Source organism: Pezoporus occidentalis, unplaced genomic scaffold, assembly GCF_034315485.1.
Source record: "Pezoporus occidentalis ecotype Australia unplaced genomic scaffold, CSIRO_AGI_Poc_V1 ctg86, whole genome shotgun sequence".
In the NCBI taxonomy this organism is placed as follows: domain Eukaryota; kingdom Metazoa; phylum Chordata; class Aves; order Psittaciformes; family Psittacidae; genus Pezoporus; species Pezoporus occidentalis.
The window spans coordinates 9,367,046-9,382,381 of record NW_026916220.1 but is presented as its reverse complement, the minus strand read 5'-3'; the positions used below and the strand labels follow the sequence as shown (position 1 = coordinate 9,382,381).

Sequence of the window (15,336 nt, the reverse complement as noted above, 5' to 3'; positions counted from 1 at the left end):
TGTCCTCATGAATAAGAACAGCAAACAAGAGACCTGCATAAATGCGGACAATGTGGAAACACAGTGAAAATACCAAAATGAATATTTCCTTGCAGGCATACTAAATTCCACAATAAAAACAGAAGGAAGGCAACAGGTCTGCTGTAATATAAGTAAAGCATACCAGGGATTTTTGAGCCAACCGAGAGCCCACTGCCTCCATCAGACAGTTTTCCATCGATGTACACTTTCCATGCCCCATCCGTGCATGTCCATGTGACTGCAATGTGATGCCAGTTACCATCATTCACTGAAGGACAGTCTGTAATCCTCTCTTTCCCATTTACATAAAGAACCCAGCTGCATGGAAAGAAGAGGAAGGCATACTCAGCTGCATGCAGCAACTTTAAAACCATGGCCTGTCCCACATGACTCAAAAAAATGTTATTTGTCAAATGACATAACCATGTCTACATCATACAACAGATCTCTCTTGACAGATGATCACACAAGATAGCTCTCTCTCAGAGAACTTGGAAGTTATGGTTATTATATACAAAGGATGGTGAAATAAGTAACGAGCTTTTATACCAAAACAGGAAGAGCCAAATCACAGCTGCACAGTGGATTCTTAAACTTGCCCTCTGGAACCATCTCTGTGTTTGGAATCACACTACAGGTACTCTGAGTGCTTCATTTCATCCAATAATTATATCAATGTGCCATTTAAATATGATGTAAATGTAATCCAGACGCAAAATATCCTGCTTTCTAAACTTGACTACTTTCTTGCCATTACACTTGTATTTGGTAAAAAGTGAAGGAAAAAAAGCAAGGAGAAAAAACAAAACAAAGAGACAACTCCAACTATGGAGTTTGCAAATTATTCTATCCCAAAATAAGCAAAGCTGATATTCAGACTTCTAGTCTATGCTTTAACAATTCAAGACTTCCATACACTACGGAAAAGCAGAACTGCAATTTACCCATTGTAATCAGTCAGAAGAAATGCATTATCACTTCCATTCTCCACTGCATAAGAAATGGGAGTCCCATAGTTTGTGGTGTCAGTGGATTTCATCCAGAATGTACAGGTGATGTCACCAAGGGATGGGAGAACACCATCAAGAATAACGTATCCATAGATACCAGAGACTTCAAAATCAAGATTGAAACCAGACGACTGTTCTGCAACAAAGACAAAGAGTTTTCAGAGCTACATTCCAGAAAACCCAGAAAGAGAATCAAATGGATTCTAAGAAAATACAATAAAATGGAATGCAACCCATCTACAAATATTACTTACTTTACATTGTTCAGAGTTATAAAGAATGCATAGCAGTCTAACATCAGCCAGCATACAGAGCTTTCCAAGGCAAGAAAACACACAATGTTTGAAGATAAACAACTGGAAAAGAAGCTCACTGCCTACCAAAAACTGAACATGAGCCTTCCTTTTCAGACCTCTATCAATGAAATGAAATATCCCATCTGCCATCCAACAACCCAAGGATGTGTGATCAGCTGGTTCTGTTATATTCACGAGAGTTAAGATTAAAAGCCAAAAACCCAACCCCCCCCCCCCCCCCCCCCAACAAACAAACAAACAAACAAACCCACAAGATTTTTCTGTTCTAGACGTATTGAAATACACTGCGCTGGTATGGAACAGCACTTCTGTGCTGCTTTTCAATGAAGAATGACATGCTTTACAAGGATACTACATGCAAATATGTCAAGTGGAGCTTCCTTGAAAGCTGGGTGTTACTAAACTCTGGCATAGGATGGCAGGTCTGAATGATCTGTACGTCCTCTACTGACTCTTCAGCTTCCATTTAAAGATTCATCAGCTACTAGTATAACACTTTATAATTTTCATGGAGTTACTGAAAGACAAATGGGTTTGAGCCTCATGATTGTGTGGCCTAACTCCAGCGTATTCCAGGAAGATTAAGCAAGTGTGACCCATTTTGCCTAGCCATAGGAAATTTTATGCCTTTAGGACTTAGAAAGCTAGGACTACCAAATACTAATCTCTAACCCTGAGATGCAAAGTCCTACATGAAATAAAAGAAACAGAAAGAGCTAATTAACTCAGATACACAGTACGAATACAAACTAAGCTTAATAGACCTATTAGGTATTAAAAAGATAGAACTGTGCCTTAAAAAAGAGAAATGAAGACAGCAAAGCACACATGCTGTTACTTGTTTGCAATTATACTTATTAACACTGCAGTCACAGACAGCCTCTCAGAGTCCCATGACCCTAGTTGCTTTCTGTGAAGCTGTATGAAATCAGCCCAGCCAGTGCAAATCTTGCCCTCAGAGACTGAGTCAAGCCACCTTTTTCTGACACTTGGTCCTGTGTACCTGTTTCACACCTGCTGCCTGTAAAGCCAGGGGGACATTTACAAACGTATGAGTTCAAGGCATCCACACAGGTGGCATGATTTAAGCAGGGACTGGAGTCACAGTCATTGATGTTCACTTCACAGTTTTGTCCTGTGTACCCTGTCACACACAGACACCTATGGAGGAAAAGAGAAGTACACTTCAAAGGTGGCTCCATCATGACAAAGACTCCTGGCCATGAAGCCATATTCACCAGTGTGAATGGTGTATACTGAAAAAAACAAAATCAAATAGACAAAATCAATAGAACAGACACTACAGAATTAATGGAGTTCTATTTTGGTTGTTCCTTTAAGTATGCTTGCACTGTGTTAGCTGCATAATATTTCTTTGTAAGAGGGACAATACAGTATTTAAACATAGTGCCTGTGTTTCTTCATATGAATTTGGGAGAGGCAATCACTGCGTTCTGGTGAGCGAAGCATGCCTTCTAGGTCCACAGAATTACAGATCAGAGGTACTTGACTTTTCAGGCAGATATGCTTACGTAGAGGGAAAACCAAGGCACTAGAAAAGCACCAAAACCTCTGGTACTTGGAAAACCAAGGTGTTTGAAAGGCAGCAAAACTTCTGGGGCTCTAGGGAGGGAAAGGGTTATTAAATCCAGACAGTAACAGCTGTTTCATCTCTTTATCTCTACAGTGATCTGTGATATGACACTGCTATTTGTATTTGTAACTTCTGATCAGAGTTTAGATATTCTAAAGCACACACACACACACACACACACAAATATTTGGAAGATTCCAGTGGTGTTTGTGTTTTAATCTTTGTATTCTCATTATGTACATCTTTTTCCTGTTTTCTATAACATGTTTTCCAGGTTATAGAAATGTAATATTATCAGGTACGTAACTGGCCATCGCCTACTCTTCTAAGAGAAAGTAAGACAAGCCCTTGAAGCTTGAGAAAGTGGATTTTTTTTAACAGTCAGTATTAAAACCATGCTATGCTTACACTTTAAACTGTGCATATTTTCTTTGCTGCCTACCTTGGAATTTATTAAACGTGAGGACACTAGAACTTATTTTCTTGTCTTTTAAAATCTCCTTTAGCATCCATATGGATATCTTTGATATTGGATCAGGCTATGAAATACCTTGCTGAAATCTAAGAAGGCTAAAGCATCACAACACATCTGAATTTCCACACTGTATTACTTTAATAACCTATTTTTTTACCTGAAGCTGTTGATACCATCTTTGCACGTGGCTCCATTTCTACAGGGTCTGCTGAGACACTCATCGATGTTTCTTTCACACAAGACACCAGCAAAACCTGGGAGGCATTTGCAGGAGAAACTGCCAACTCGATCTTCACAAATAGCCCTATTAAGACATGGGTTTGAAAGGCATTCATTGACCTCCATTTCACAGCGAGCACCTGAGAAGAAAGGAACAAAATCACAACTCTGCTTTGAATTAACCTAGGAAAAAAAATTACTAACCTATCTCTGTTTTTCAAGGACTGTTGCCAATCTTCTGGGAAACAACAAACTGCAGGGTTGGCATGAAGGTTTAAGCTTTTATCTGTTAACTAAATTTAAGTGGTCATAGAAGAATTCCAGACACCATCTTTGCAGCTGTAGAAATTAAAAGTCAGCACACTGTGGGTAATTCATGTGGATACTGCCCATTGCGTGAGTAATTTGGACTGAATCAGGAAATCACTTGAGAAACTACTCCGAGCAGCTAATGAAAAGCTGCTACAAAAGAGTTTAGTTGGAATTCTGAATCTACAGAGAAACATGAAACCCATGAATATGTAATTCTGGGACTTCTGTTATGAAAGAGGCTCCAATCTACAAGCACTTAAGAATGAAGAAACTACAGGTGATTTTACAGTGGAGCTCTTTGGCAACATGGTATTTGACAGATATGCTTAGTTGTTACAGAAATCTATGAAAGCAGTAGGTACCTGAGTGTGGGGATGGGAAGGAGTTTTATTATAGACCATCTTGTCTATTATAACAATATTTTTCTTTTTAATATAGAATTAAAAATAACAATTTGCACCCATGTAAATGTCCTTATTATTTCCTCAACATCACGCAATAAATTAGCCAAATCAGTAACAGAAGGCAGACCACTTAGTATATCCTGCTGAAGCCATGCTTACAAGAAAGGGACACGGATTAGATGGACCTAAAGAATCTATCACATCTATGTCAATGCATAACATATGCAATACATAGCAATGAGATGAAAATACTTTGGACAGGGTAGGAAGACATCTTTTTTGGTCAGAAAGAGTGAAGGCTGAATTAAACACAAAAAGGTGTACCTGTGAACCCTTTTGCACAAGTGCAGCGGTAACTGTTCTCTCCATCAACACAGTGGCCTCCATTCAAACACGGACTGGAGCTACATTCATTTACATCTTCCTCACACAGGAGACCTTCAAACAGCAAGGGTTATAAGGCATGATCAAGACAAGGTCTGCATGCTGCAATGACTGAATGCAGAAGACAGAACAGCACCAAACTGCTTGCATAACAAAAGGCAACTGAGAGCAGGTGATAAAATTCCATGTTTGACTGCACTACTTTGAACTTCTACAGAGATCATCTGTGTTACTGAGATGTGATCCGAAAGGTAAGAAACCCACGGTTTGTCTTCATAAAGTTTAATAAATATCCAGTAAGTGCTACTGTTGATCAATGTATAGCCATAAACATGAAGAATGAGGGAGATAATTTCTGGTGGAAAATGTGAGGCTTTTTTAATTTTAACCACACAGAATTATCTCCTCAATGTTTTTTTTCAATATTTAGAGATTAGGTGCTGTTGTGGTAACATACTCAAGCATGTCAGTTTCCCATAGATTTCAGTAACCTCAAGGTGAGTAAAGGTGAGAATAAAAAAACACTAAGAAAAAAGACCATTCACTTACTCATAGGGCTGCAGTAAAGCAACTGCATAAAAGCTTTGCCTAGTCAGGCCATATTCAGTCTCAGAAGCATTTTCCCTGAGAGTATTTACTAATTCCCTAAACTTCATTCCCTTTTTTTTCTTCCTTCAGACCAGAAATGTCACAAAACAGAAGTATACATGCACACACATGCATGCACAAAGACTATCCTTGAATGCTCATCCTTTTGTTTCAAAACCTATTCACAGCAGAACATTTCTCTAACCTGTATATCAGCTTGCTTTCGTGTTATAGTTCCAAGGATGTGTAATTACACAGCCTTTGTGTTTTCTGTTATCTACTTGGCACAGAAACAATGCCAGTCTGAAGAAGAGCTATGAAGTGAAAAAAGCTACCTGAAAAGCCTGGTTGGCAATGGCAAATAAAGGTCCCAATGGCATCTTTACACATCCCATTGTTGTGACAAGGAGATGACTTACACTCATCAACTGCTGTTTCACATTTCAAGCCTAGAATGCAAAATGAGGATTGAGAACAGACAGAGAAAACCTGAAATTGTTCAGAAATGTGGAAGTCATGACAATGTAGAAAAACATGACATTAATTGCATGCATTACTAGATATGCAGTTTTACTTAGATTCTCTTTAGATTGTGTTTTAACACACACCTGAGATAAAATATTATTAGAAAGGTATCATGCACATTGGGCAACAGACTGATTAGTTCCAGACAGTGGCACTTAGTATCTACCACAAGTAACAGAGATCACTTCTTGACAGTAGTTGAATAGTAAGCCATTTGCTTTGGAGGAACTGGGAAAATAACACTGAAGAGAAGTATAGGCAGATCTGGTGGTAGCTATTTAGAGCGCAAATTTTCAGCTTTTGCTAATTATCAATATTACCAAGTGATCGGCTTTTCAAATTCACTAACTCTACTAAAACAAACACCGTTCAAAATCCTTTTCTGCTAAACACTCTATAATTCAGTGACAGCATGAGGGACAATTTGTTTTCTTAATACTAATGTATGTTAAATCTGTGATGGATATTCCAGTTAGTTAGGACGTACTCTTGCACTGAGATGTTTTGCTCCTTTATTCTTGCCCATGTCAAGTGCATGGAGACATGTCAGCTCATTCATCTGCTTCTCAGTTTTTTACCTGTATATCCAAGTGGGCATATGCACATATATCCACTTCCCAATTGTTTGCATGTCCCATTGTTGTGGCAGGGTTCCAGGAAACACTCATGAAAGACCTGTCAAAGGCAAGAATCATGCAATTACAGTAAAGGTGGAAATACAGGTGGAAAAAAGTAGTCTGACGCCCCCTAACAGTCACTTTAGAAAGCTAGAAAAAAAGGTCACCGGCATTAACTTCTATGTCTTCCTCTTTGACTTTCCTCACATCAACCATCTTCTTTTTTTTTTCAGAGAAAAATAATAGAAATCTGAATTATTATTTAAAAATGACCTTTTACTTAGTCAAATGTGATCACTGCAGTTCCCATATTATGCTATATTTATATGAGAGTTCTCCATATCCTTTTACACCAGCTATTCACTTCCTACCGCTCATCAGGCGAGCTGGTAGGGAACTTTACTGTGTGACGTTATTTTTTCTATGTAGCAAACCTGAATTCAGCAAACCCTTTGAGTAAATGGGGCTTACTAAAACCACAGGAGATCAGCTTGTGCCTGTCCATATGTGATATAATGGATCAAGCCAAATTTATTATCAGCCAACTTTGCTCCTCTTCACACAATATCCTAACTTCAGATTCAACCAAAGTAGTCAAGAGTTACACACTGGGAGGGAGATGGTGGGTTTAAAGGAGCATCTCTGGCAAACATTGTCACTTGGGTAGTTTCACATGAGGACCCACCTGTATTTCAAAAGAGGTACTCACAACAGAAGGAAGCTCTGCTTGCCTCCTCTAAGTGTATATATGTTGCACTAAGCAAAACAAAGATTTTACAACTGGGACCTGTTGTCTGGTAGCATTTCCTGAAATTCAGCATATGAAAACATCAGATGACTGAGTGTGGTCAAACTACGTTTTTACAGAGTGGCTGAATCTCCTCCATGGAGTTTATACTTCTTTTCTAAGCATGTTAAATATTTCATACATCAGGTGAAGTTTCAAGTCCAGAACTGAAGATTGCCAATAGTTCATGCAGCCTCCTTTGTTCAGTGAAAGTGCTTCTTTTTTAATGATTACAGAAAGAGTTTGAGTGTTCCCCTCAAGACCATCACCATCATCTCTTCAGGAAATACAGAGAGCATAACAACTACATTTAAAAAGGCCTTAGTCGTTTACTGCTGCATAAGGCACTCTTTCTTTCATTTGAGCTAACACTGGAAAATCTATGTTGTCCTTGCCTGACTGCTGACTTTGTACTGCTTGCTGATATTTTCTGGAGAGGCTGGTACCATCATTACACTTTCCTCAGCTGCTGAAAAAGTAGAGCCAAAACCTAAAGAGGAAAGATATGAACATGCTGTTAATAACAATGTAATAACAAGATCCCTTAATAACAATGTATGACAAGAGGGCATAATAATTGCATGTTAGTAATGCATCTAAAAATCTGCAGAAAAACCCTGAATTTCTGGGGAAAAAAGCGCAAAATTTACAGTAGCCACATAGTATTTTAAATACATTTATACTAGTGTGTATTTCTAAGCAGATATATTTCTAAAACACATATATATGTGTGTCCATATAAAACATATTTTATGCATACTTATATACATATATGCATATTAATATTTGTGTATATATATATTTAGAGTGTATATATGTAGGATACCTATACAATATGTGTGTGTGTATATACACACTCTTTTTATATCTATCTATCTCTCTCTCTCTACGTATATATATATATATATATCTGTTACTGAGCCTTAGTGTGTATCACACGGTCACTTCCACATAACGTGAAGGCCCACCAGTAGGCAAAACCACCTGTGAACCTCACTGGTTGAAATGGAAAGTCTACATTTGTTAGTAGATTAAGTGGGATGTTTCCTATTGAGGCTACTGCTGGCCATCCTTTTGGTGTGTCCTGTATTCACTTTGTCCAGCAGAGGTAATTTGGCTTACTTGAACAATCCGTGATGGATCTGGCACCAATGACAGTTGTTGTTCCATAAAAGGGACAAGACAAGCAGTAGGACTTTCCCGGGTCTGGTTGATAGTAGTCTCTGGGACAAGGGTAGCATGGTGTCAAACCTGTACGAGAGAACTCGCCTGCAACACACGGTACTGCAAGAAAAAAGGACAATTTTTGAGTGATCACTTGCACCCTCACCTTACCTCCCTCCATCTCTTTCTGACCATTTTCTCTCCTCCCTTCATAGTCCCTCCTCAGACTTAAAGGAATATGATGAAACCTGCCAAGAATTATTCATGACTTTAGGAGATGATTATTTAAATTGTGCTGCTAGGTGACATGTGGTTCCCAAAGAACTACGGAAATACCTGGGAACTATTTCTGTCTATTCCTTTTGCTATTCTATGGGAAGCTTTCATATGCAACTTCCTTTCCTTAACACACTGTGTTAAAATTAAGTATTTTTGTACAGAAGACACGGAAGTTCTTTGGAGATAATAGTGACAAACATCCTATCATTCCCTTTCTCTTCTGTAAAGAAAAAGGTTTTATTTTCTTCTAGGTACCCATCACGTATCTTATTTTATTAATCGTTAGATAAGAATCCATCTTGGAAATCAAAAGGAGGGCATTTGAAATAATCAGGGTATCAGGAAATTTTGCTGGGAAATGCTGTTTGGTCCCCACTTAACCAAAAGCATAATTTAATCTCAGGCAGATGAACTGGATTACCTTAGCTGATCTTTAAACAACATTTAGAAATTTTTAGAATTTAATTAAAAAAAATTCATAGCCCTTTTTGTTACAAACCTCCGCAAGCTGAGACATCCACTGCACCTCTTTTTACTGTTGATGTTTTTTCTGGGCAAGAGATACAATTCCTGGATCCAAATGCTGGCTGATATGTGCCAAGTGGACAAGTTTCACAGATCTCAAGACCATTAGGTGAATATGTTCCCTGCTTGCACTGAGCTATAAGGCAGAATTGATAAAGATTAAGCAATGTCCAACAGGAGACATTGTTCTTGATTCCTAGAAGATGATTCAAAATCACAATACACACCACAGGGGCTTTATTTCAAGAGTTTACTCTGAAGCATCTAATTGGTGCAAAGAGCAAAAAATTAATCATTGACCAGTTAGTTCTCTTCCAATCAGCTTTACAAATGATTTATTGCAATCCAATTACTCATTTTTAATCAACAAAATTAATGATAAGACAATAAGCAGGAAATAAAAATAGGAACTTCTTTTTCAGAGCAAGTCACAAAGAGAGAGTGGTGCTGAGGTGCTCAGTGCCCCAGCACTGCAGTGTAGGATGCAAGTATTTTATCTTTGATCATGATAGGATGGGGAGGCTTGCAAGGACAAAGCCAGCATGATTTTAAGTGTGTTACTCCCTGCAGAATCTCACAGAAAGAAGACGGAAATGAAGCGAAGCTTCAGAGGCCAGCTCTTCTTAAAACACCTGCCCAGGCATCGTCTATGCCACAGCAGTGGTGAAAACCTGGATTTTTTTAATTTACCTGTACAACAGGTGAGGTGTTCAGAAGTGGCTGCCTGAAGAAAACAAAGTTCTCACCTTTGCATTCAGAGATGCTCCTAGAATGTAGATATTCAGTATAGCTACCAGAGGGACAACTTTTGCATTCCAGCTGCCCTTCCTCATCTTGGTAGGATCCAGTCCAGCAGCTTTCACAGGTGTGATGCTCCAGTGAGTAATAGGTACCCAAAGGGCAGTTGACTGTAATGTTGGAAACATAAGGTTCCCCTCAGAGTGCACAATCATATTCTTGCCTTGCCTCAAGTTCCTATTTAGTCAAACCCTGTTTATCTGAAATGTGACTGTTCCTCAGCAAATGGGTATCTCTGGAAACTGCAAAGATTTCATTATGCACAGGAAATGGAATCCAATTCCCTATCTTAGCTACACATCACCCACAAGACTAATAGCACTAAAAGACTACATACCAAGCACTATCTTCCTCTGTATCACCAAGTGTGGACATGCCTGATTTCCCTATGGGACTGGAATCACGTGTACAAAAGTGTCTTTTTTTCCACAGACCTTGGTTAGAAACAAAAATATCCTTTGGAAGTCAAACTGCACAAAGCATTTTTGCAGTTTATTGTTCCAAGAGACCATAAGCACTGAACTGTGTCAAACCATAACCTTCTGCATACATCTTCTAAAACTTAGCTTTTCAAAATGATTCTGAATACATGCAAGGAACAAATCATCTGGCTTACCACACATTCTCCCCCTCAGCACAGAACCAGGCCGGCAGAAAAGAAAGGCTTTCTCAGTCTCCAGAGTGTTGCTGTCAGCTACAATGACTTCGGATGCAAACTGAAAAGAATACATGGGCTCCTTATTGAGAGTCCTATTCAGCCTGTTTGTGATTGTCTCCAGAGTTTTAAGGAGCCGTCGCTGGTTTTCCAGTTCCAATGTATCATTCCTTTCATCAGGCAGTGGCACGCTAGCTGGAATATAAACAGAAAACACAAAAAGCACACAGATTTTGCAGTCAGCACTTTCAGTGCATGCTGGAGAATATCAAGAGTGTAACACTCAAGCTTGCCAGTAGCAAATGGAAAGCAGACCATGTGCAAATGGTCTCCATGAATATGAGACTGCAATCTTTCCACCAAACAAAAGGCCTGTGATAAAATGGGGCTATGTATGTCTCCAAAACCTGACATCTCCAGCAGGCTTTGTGAACAGAAGGCTGTTCTACTGAATGTATTAAAAACATGTTTTTTAAGGAGAAGGAATAGGAGAAGGACAATATTTTGACCTCTTTCACCTGTGATGTTAAATATTAACTTGATTTTATGGTCGGTCATTGGAACATTCAGCTTATGCCTTTTGACTCGAGCAGGTGCTGCCTTTACAGAATCAGAGAGATGCCTGGAGAAGTCTTCTTGTGCTACATCAATAAAATCATCATAAGAATAATCCAGCTGGTTTGCTGCCCCCCAACCAGCAGGTCCTGTGAGACATTAAGAAAGAACAGAAAAGAAGAAACATCATGTGGAAAATAAGTGCCTATACTTATTTCAAAAAATATATCCACAACAGAACTGGGTCTGTCTGAAGTTCCAGACAATATGTGCTGGCTTTGCCTCTGCACAAGTGCCTATTTACTAGCATTCTGACTAAAGAAAATAGGAAAACCAGTCCCACTCCTAACTGATATCCTAGAGATCCTGAACCTTGTGCAGTTGACAAAGCTTTAAAGAAATACTGCTATCAAAGTTACAATTCTTTCCCTTCCTGTCTTTCATGCACCTTCTGCTGCCAGCAACATCTTCTTAAACATATCCATATTCCTCCCTCTTCCTGATCAATGACAGCCACCATGGCCTATGCTATGTCTCCACTGCATCTTCTCACAACTCCTGAGTAGTTCTACCATTTCCTGTCCTCTCAGAAAAGGCTGGTATCATCATCACCTTATATATTTATACTCTACATACAGGCATTTCCTATTTTACATGGTGAGTCAAATTCACTCCTAAAATATCCCTCACCTATGACATGCTTTCAAACAGAAACAGTTGTTTCTGTACATAATCTACCTTTTTGCAATGACTAAATTATAAAATCACTGTCTATTTCATTGATCTAGCTCTATTTTTAAAACCATGAAGATAGAAAAAAGTTCTGCCAATTATCTGTTAGCAGTCACCTAAATTATAGTAAATACAAGCAAATTATAGTTAATATACCATGGAAACTGGGACAAGTTTCGTGGTTAATACTGTGCAAGTATTGCACAACTAGTTTTCTAAACTGCTGTCACTTATGATCGAGTTCTCATCTGCCTTCCCAGCCTATAATCATGTGAAACTCCAGAAAAACTGCAACAGTGTTATTGTAAGAGGTTTACACGAACAAGAAAAGAACAGGACCCTACATCCCACGTCCTCAACACTGTTTCCTCCAAGTGCCTCTACAAATTAGTTCCAGCTGTCATCAGTATTCATCCCTAGTCTGATGACAGCTGCAAACTAGACACCCAGGCCCCCCATGTCTGATTACAAACAAATGTGCTCTCAAACTCAGTGAAGCATGTCTAGAAGGGGACAGGAAGAAGCAGGAAGATTTTAACAAGCACCTCCACTATAAACATGTGAAAGAGCCACAGTCCTATGTATGTATTCTGATGTTGATCTGCCAAAATGCTTCCTGCCAAGATAGGTAACATAAGTTATCTGTGTTTAGCCTTTCTGCTTTGAGCACCCCCAAGGGACTCAGAAATGCCAAGGACAGCAGCAGTACAACATGGACACTAACCTGTTTAAAGATGAACTGAAAATGACAAGTTACTTGGCATAAGGCAAAGTGGGAACAAACACTAGGACTGTCAAAGCTTTCACTCTGATACAGCTGCAGTCATCCTGCAAAATTTGTCCTTGCATACCGGAAGTAATTTCACAGCTAATGAGCAAACTTAAGCTTGTATAGCTTTACACTGTAAGGCTTCTCTGTTGATTGGACCAAGCATCAAGGATGGTCCTCATTTTCTTAACAATCTCTAGAACCACCTATTCTACTTTTGCAGTATTTTGTTTTGAAACTGTGTGTTTTTAAAAAGTTGCTTTCCTCTAGGCTAACTAAGCAGGTTTGTAGGACAGTGTGTGTGTGTGTATGCTTCTCCCCACCCTCCATCATGAGGCATCTCAGTATATTTTCCCTCTATGCTATATAGGAAGCAGTACCAAAACTAGAGAGCAAAAAGGTCCACAATGTTGTTATAAAACCTATTATGTAATTGTTTACTATCTTAAGGGCCCTATTGTTATTTTCAAAAAGTATTTCACACAACATGTTGCCTACTTCAGAACAAAAGGAACTATGCTGCATTAAACCTGAATGGCTAAGAGTCTATACAATCAATAATTACCAATGGCAAATCCATTTTCGTAATCATAATTATATTCCAAGCAATGTTTCTGTGTCTGATCTTCCAATCTGCAGTCAATATCATCAACATCATTACAGAATGACGGGACCTTCCAACATAAAAAAAGAATAATATTAAAAAAATAAACCCACAAATCCTCCTCCTGGGACATATAGAAACTTCTAGTTACAATGTAAAGCACTGTTTCAACCAGTGACACTGGATTTCCCCTTTAATGTCTCTTCTAGCCCTGGCAAGGTCTGCTGAAAGAAGCATGTTCTATTGAGACATCTGAGAAATAAGCGGGCAACCTGTAGGCAAATAAGCTCTTTGTTATACAAGATCTTTCTTATAAAATAAGACATCTATTCAGTTAACCACTCTTGCATGTGAAATCCCAAAATACAGAACTAAGTTCAGGCTTGTTTCTTGCTGTTGAAGGCGACAGATGAGCTCACACATTTGAAAACATCTGTGGTTTTTCCAGCTACGTAACTCGTAATTCTGTCAGGTTTAAGCAATGCCGTCACTGTTTCTAGCTTTCAAACCATATTTCTTCATCTCCACCTCTCCCTACTCATAGAAAGGGGCTAATCCATTCCACCAAGAAGCCTCAGGAGACAGGGCAAGTTGTCTCAGAAGGACAGAAACCATGGAACAGAAAATTCAACAGAACCCTTCTGGAATTGCTGATTTTTTCCTCATACTACACAAAAGGAGTGGAGATTAAATCAGAACATGCAAATGCATGACTTTTGATAAGATCTGTATTTCTTGCTTTTTCCAGACAGGTTTCAAGCAAGTTGGGCTCTAGGTCATGTTTTGAAATTGCTCTGTTTTCTTTCCATATCAATTTTCATTGGAAAGATGGCTCTTGCTGATTCCATCCCCCTTTTCAGATCTCTATTAGAATTTAAAATTCTTGGGAATAGGCATAGGCATATTCAACACAGCTTTTCTGACTGTTCTCACAGATTTGTTGCATTATGATGGAATTGCTTGGTCAGCTCACTAAGCATTTTTCCCTTGTTATCTTTTGCTTGCCAACAGTCATAGTCCAAGCACTGGAACCTGGTGGTAACTGGCTGTCAGGGGAAAGGAACAAAAATAAAACCAGCCAAGATTTGTCTGTTGGAAGGGAGGCAAGAAACAAGGCAAACAACACTGACTTAGGCAACAATTGACTGGGGTTTTCAAAACTGCAAAGGTTCTCTTCGGAAGCTTAATAAAAATCTGTGAGTGCCAGGTCTCTAAGCTACTTGGGGATATATAGAATTCTAAGAATTCTATTCTATATAACCCCACACTGAAGACTGAACTAAATTACATTAAAATGCCAGAGAACCATCTTTATTTTTAAAGGAGACTTGTCATCTTCTGAAGAAGCACAGATTTCATTACAGGTTTCTGTTGTATTTTCCTTCTATGAAATCAGTAAACTGGGAAAAGCACATTTTTTAAATGGTGTGTTTTTAAAGGCACATTTAAAGGTACATGAAAGGAAGGAGTATTTACTAACCTACCATTTTACCAAGTGCGCTTTGGAATGCATCAGTAAATCTATTTAGAAGATTGTTGTCATCACATCGTGTTGCTTTGTAGAGCATCTCAAAAGATTTGAACCCATGGTTTGCAAAACGATTTACTGAAAAATATTGGAAAAATAAATTTTTACTGGTCAGTGCAAAAGTTTCAGAGCTAAAAGCAAGATTATTCAGGCTCAAAACTGGAATACACTAAACTAAGAAGCATTGTCTTTAAATTAGCAACCTAAATGGATCACTCATACCTTAGCCAGTGAAGCTGAATATGGCCCTTTGGCAGGAATCTAATTTAATGGGAAAGCTGACACACATTTCAAAAAAGGTCTGTCATATATCTACTTTAGCATTTTCTTAATAGAAGAAACTTGTGTGCTGTCAACTAAACTCTGTACTTCCTTTGTGCTGAAGGAGAAGCAATAAATATTAGAAGTTCTACTACAAAGGCTGCTAAATATGAAAAATTCTCATCCAGAATTTAAGCAAATCAAAGTTCCTAA

At 38.6% G+C, this 15,336-nt stretch overlaps 1 protein-coding gene across 1 annotated transcript in view; it reads right to left on the bottom strand.

Moving 5' to 3' along the window:
* The window catches only part of SVEP1 (sushi, von Willebrand factor type A, EGF and pentraxin domain containing 1), a 133,307-nt gene that overhangs the window by 52,779 nt on the left and 65,192 nt on the right, over positions 1-15,336 (bottom strand). The window contains exons 13-27 of the mRNA XM_062604470.1: positions 14,819-14,940; positions 13,296-13,404; positions 11,193-11,378; positions 10,636-10,869; positions 9,968-10,129; positions 9,196-9,357; positions 8,376-8,537; positions 7,649-7,743; positions 6,428-6,524; positions 5,660-5,773; positions 4,677-4,790; positions 3,575-3,776; positions 2,352-2,509; positions 966-1,167; positions 164-339 (exon numbers count right to left, since the gene is read on the bottom strand). Coding sequence (XP_062460454.1) covers positions 164-339; positions 966-1,167; positions 2,352-2,509; positions 3,575-3,776; positions 4,677-4,790; positions 5,660-5,773; positions 6,428-6,524; positions 7,649-7,743; positions 8,376-8,537; positions 9,196-9,357; positions 9,968-10,129; positions 10,636-10,869; positions 11,193-11,378; positions 13,296-13,404; positions 14,819-14,940 — 2,295 coding nt within the window. The remainder of the gene's footprint in view (positions 1-163; positions 340-965; positions 1,168-2,351; positions 2,510-3,574; positions 3,777-4,676; positions 4,791-5,659; positions 5,774-6,427; positions 6,525-7,648; positions 7,744-8,375; positions 8,538-9,195; positions 9,358-9,967; positions 10,130-10,635; positions 10,870-11,192; positions 11,379-13,295; positions 13,405-14,818; positions 14,941-15,336) is intronic.